This window comes from Apium graveolens, chromosome 6 (genome assembly GCF_009905375.1).
Source record: "Apium graveolens cultivar Ventura chromosome 6, ASM990537v1, whole genome shotgun sequence".
NCBI lineage: Eukaryota > Viridiplantae > Streptophyta > Magnoliopsida > Apiales > Apiaceae > Apium > Apium graveolens.
Window position 1 is genome coordinate 228,604,367 of NC_133652.1, and position 3,770 is coordinate 228,608,136.

Below are 3,770 nucleotides of genomic sequence, written 5' to 3' on the forward strand. Positions count from 1 at the left end.
AGTATGGGAACCCTAATAGTCTCATATCGATTATGGATTTGAGTCTTTGGAGTTTCTTCAGTTTTGGTGGGCTTGGTTGGAGTTTGTTCTTCTTCAGACATGATTGTTTTGGATCTTTACTGTATATGTGTTAACAAATTTGGCTCTGATACCACTTGTTAGGTCACACACACTATAGAAGGGGTTGAATACAGTGTATACTACAATCAAATCGAATTAAGAACACAAGTATGAAACACAGAATAATTTTATTAATAAAATAGTATTGCAATGAAAACTTTCTCTCTCAGTGATGAACAAATATCACGAGAGCTGCTAGGGTTACAATGAATAATATTCTCAATTAAGATAAAACATATAGTTTAAACCCTATGTTGTGTTTATATAGACACACAGTTACAAGATAATCTTCTAATTGATATCGAATATAAGTCTGCATCCTAAAATATATCAATTATTTATCTTTTCCTCCAAGTCTTCTATTCTTAATAGAATTCTTCTCCATGCATATCTCTTCTTATTTTAGTCTTGATCTTCTTTCCTTTCAATCAGCCGCCTTCCTTATCTGAATGTCTTCTTAAGTCCTGATATTATTTTCTGATAAATATCTTCTGATATCTTAAGTTCTGATAACTTAAGTTCTGAGATCTTAAGTTTTGACTTCAGTATAAGTACTGATTTCCAGTTAAGTCCTGATTTGTCCTATTAGTCAAGATCTGAAAACTAAACACAAATCACTATTAGACATGACATCATAAATATATCTAACAACATAGTTCATGTCTTCATCTGCATCCTCTCCATCAACTACCCAGTCATTTTCTTAAGTAATGAAGGCCTTCTCCTTTTGTTTGAGTAACTTAAAATATTTCTTCTTATAATCCACAGGCTCGAACCTTTTCTTTTGAGAGTTTGGCTTTCTACACTCATCTATAAAATGACCATTCATCCCACATTTGAAACATTTGAATTTAGTTTTATCAACCATGTTTCTGTTGGATTTTGTAGCTCCAAACTTTTTCTTGAATTAGAGATTTGTAAACTTCTTGATAGAAAGGCCAGATGATCATTAACATCATCCATGTCATCTTGGCTAGGACAATCATCATCTTCAGCCATCAGCCCTTTCCCTTGCTCAAGTCAGATCTGCATTTAAAAATATTGTTGTTTGATGCAGCTTTAACAACTTCAACTTTCAACTCTACCACTCTTTCTTGTTCGGCTACCGGTGCCACTGATCCACCTTTTTTTCTTCTCTTTTATATCAATTCATCCTGTTCCATTTCAGGCTCATATGTCTTTAGAATTACATACAGTCTCTCAAGAGTAAAATCTTTGTACTCTTGTGAATTTCTAAGAGAGACTGTCATTGGCTTTCATTCTTTTGGTAAAGACCTCAGGAATTTTAGGTTGAAATCCTTGGTTTGGTAGACCCTCCCATACAACTTTAGACCATTCAGTAATTTTTGAAATCTACTGAAAATGTCACTCACTGACTCACCATGTTCAAAGTGAAAATGGTCATATTGTTGTATGAGAAGTTGCATCTTGTTTTTTCTTACTTGCGCAGTTCCATCACATAGCACTTGAACAGTGTCCCGGACATCTTTAGCAGTTTTACAGTTTATGATATTGTCAAACATGTCTTGATCAAGAGCATTGAACAAAATGTTCATGGCTTTCTTGTATTTCTGAATTGCTTCAATGTCTTCAGTCCATTCTGACTTTAGCTTTGGGACAGTTTGCTTATTTCCAGTTGCATCTTCAACATCTGTTACAACCCTTCTAGGAATATGAGGTCCATTCTCTATGCACTTGACATAGCTTTCATCTTGAGAGAGTAGATGAAAGTGCATCTTCACTTTACAGTGATGAAAGTTGTCTTTGTCCAGAATTGGAATCTTCACTCCAACATCCGTTATGCTCATGTTGTTTGATTTCTTTGATCTTTAAATTCTTCGTGTATTTAGAGATTGCTCTGATACCAATTATTATTCTCTAACAATATAACAACAGAATTATAGAAGGGGAGTTGAATGGAATTCTGGTTTCTGTTTGTTTTAATGAAAAATTCTTTCTTAAATACATAACTGTGTTTGAATATTTAAGATTGCGGATTATGATTATAAAGTATTCAATCACACAAAGTAAATAAACAAGTGTTTAAAAACTTTCTGGTAGATTTGTATTTCCACCAGAGATGTATATATTGAGAAAATCTCTATGATGCAAGAATACACACAGATGCTTACAAGTATTACAACTTTGAACTTGAGAGTGCTAGAAGATACATCTTACAAAGACTCTCTAATTCCTTGTAATTTTTAGTTCTAAAAAAAATTCTACACTTGGTTTATATATCACCAAGTTACATGTGCAATATGACAAAAATATTCCTATCACCTAAGTCCAATTCACATGTTTCTTTATTTCTCTGTCCAATGTAATCCAAGTTAGATACATCTTTAAACGAGCTTATCTTGCATGGAAATGGAAATACTTCATTTTCTTCTAACACCTGCAATCAAGCTGCCATATTCCTTTTGTGCACTATCAATCTGTGTGACTTTGTCAGCTTCTGTCAAGTCCCTTTCAACTACTATCTTTGTTGATTATCCGTTAAAGCTTCATAGGTGTTATTCGTTGACACTATATTGGTGTCAAGATTTTTTGATAATATCAGTTGATGGCTTTATCTATTTATCCGTTGATGGATTGACTAGCTTATCCGTTGAGGGCATATCAGTTATTCGTTGAAGCTTGTAGAATCATCCATTGAAGTTTTGTAGATTAGCAGTTGAAGTTATTTTCATAGCAGTTGATACTCTTTCACTTATGCAAAATTACAAGGCACTTTATATTTACAATTAACTAAACTATTTTACATATCTTTCTAGTAATCAACATGACTTAGAAACTACTAAAAACTACTAACTCCCCCAACTATGCTAGTGTACAAAATGTGCTACATACTTATTCATATTAGCTACTCCTTCAACGGATAGATAACTGTGGTTATATGTTGAAGGCTACAGATGTGTTATCCGTTGACACTTAATTAATCTACTTAGGTGTTTGGTGAATTATCATGAAGACTATAATATATTCCTAACAGTATTCATATAATTTTGAAAAATTTATTTATATATATATATATATATATCATGTACTTTCATTTCGTGTCGTTTACCTAAGTGTAAACCCAAAACTGACACTAAATTCATCCGTGTACTTTCATGTTCATGCACTTTCGTGTTCGTGTACCAAAAATATCAAACCAAACATGTTATATTCAGGTCATTTTCATGTCATGTTATCATGCCGTGTACGAATTTTCCGGATCTACTAGATATGACACTTGTTCTCATATCAGGAATAGGGTAAAGGTAAGTTCTAAATTTCTTCAACATGAAGTTAGTGACATTTAGACTCACATTTGCATGATTCTTTGCAATTAGTGAGACAAATAGAATTTTGGACATTTGTTTGTAAATGCCTATTGATTTCTATCTATACCTTCTAACATATGTATGTCATTAACTTTTTATTTATAGTAGACAAAATAAACCTTGGGAAGAAAACTTCCTTACCATTGTTTACCAATGGCATAGTGAGCCTAGTGCTTAGCTCCTCCAAGATCAAGCTTCCAACATTAAGATATCTGTTGTAGGCCATTGAATGCACCAGTTTTTGGACCACACTGGAGATGTTATCATAACCAGTCTTCCTGCATGTAAATGACCTTACAATTGAATCAAAAACAAAGGACC

The 3,770-nt window shown here is 33.0% G+C and overlaps 1 protein-coding gene across 1 annotated transcript; it reads right to left on the reverse strand.

Annotated features, from left to right (window-relative positions):
* Window positions 1-1,376: 1,376 nt before the first annotated feature.
* LOC141665767 (uncharacterized) lies at window positions 1,377-1,928 on the reverse strand. The gene has a single exon (XM_074471748.1). It carries the CDS (start codon window positions 1,926-1,928, stop codon window positions 1,377-1,379), a length of 552 nt encoding a protein of 183 aa, XP_074327849.1.
* Between the last annotated feature and the right edge of the window lie 1,842 nt (window positions 1,929-3,770).

What these genes read in the sequence shown, in the direction of transcription:
- LOC141665767 (XM_074471748.1), bottom strand. Translation starts at nt 1,928, where the DNA reads ATGAGCATAACGGATGTTGGAGTGAAGATTCCAATTCTGGACAAAGAC.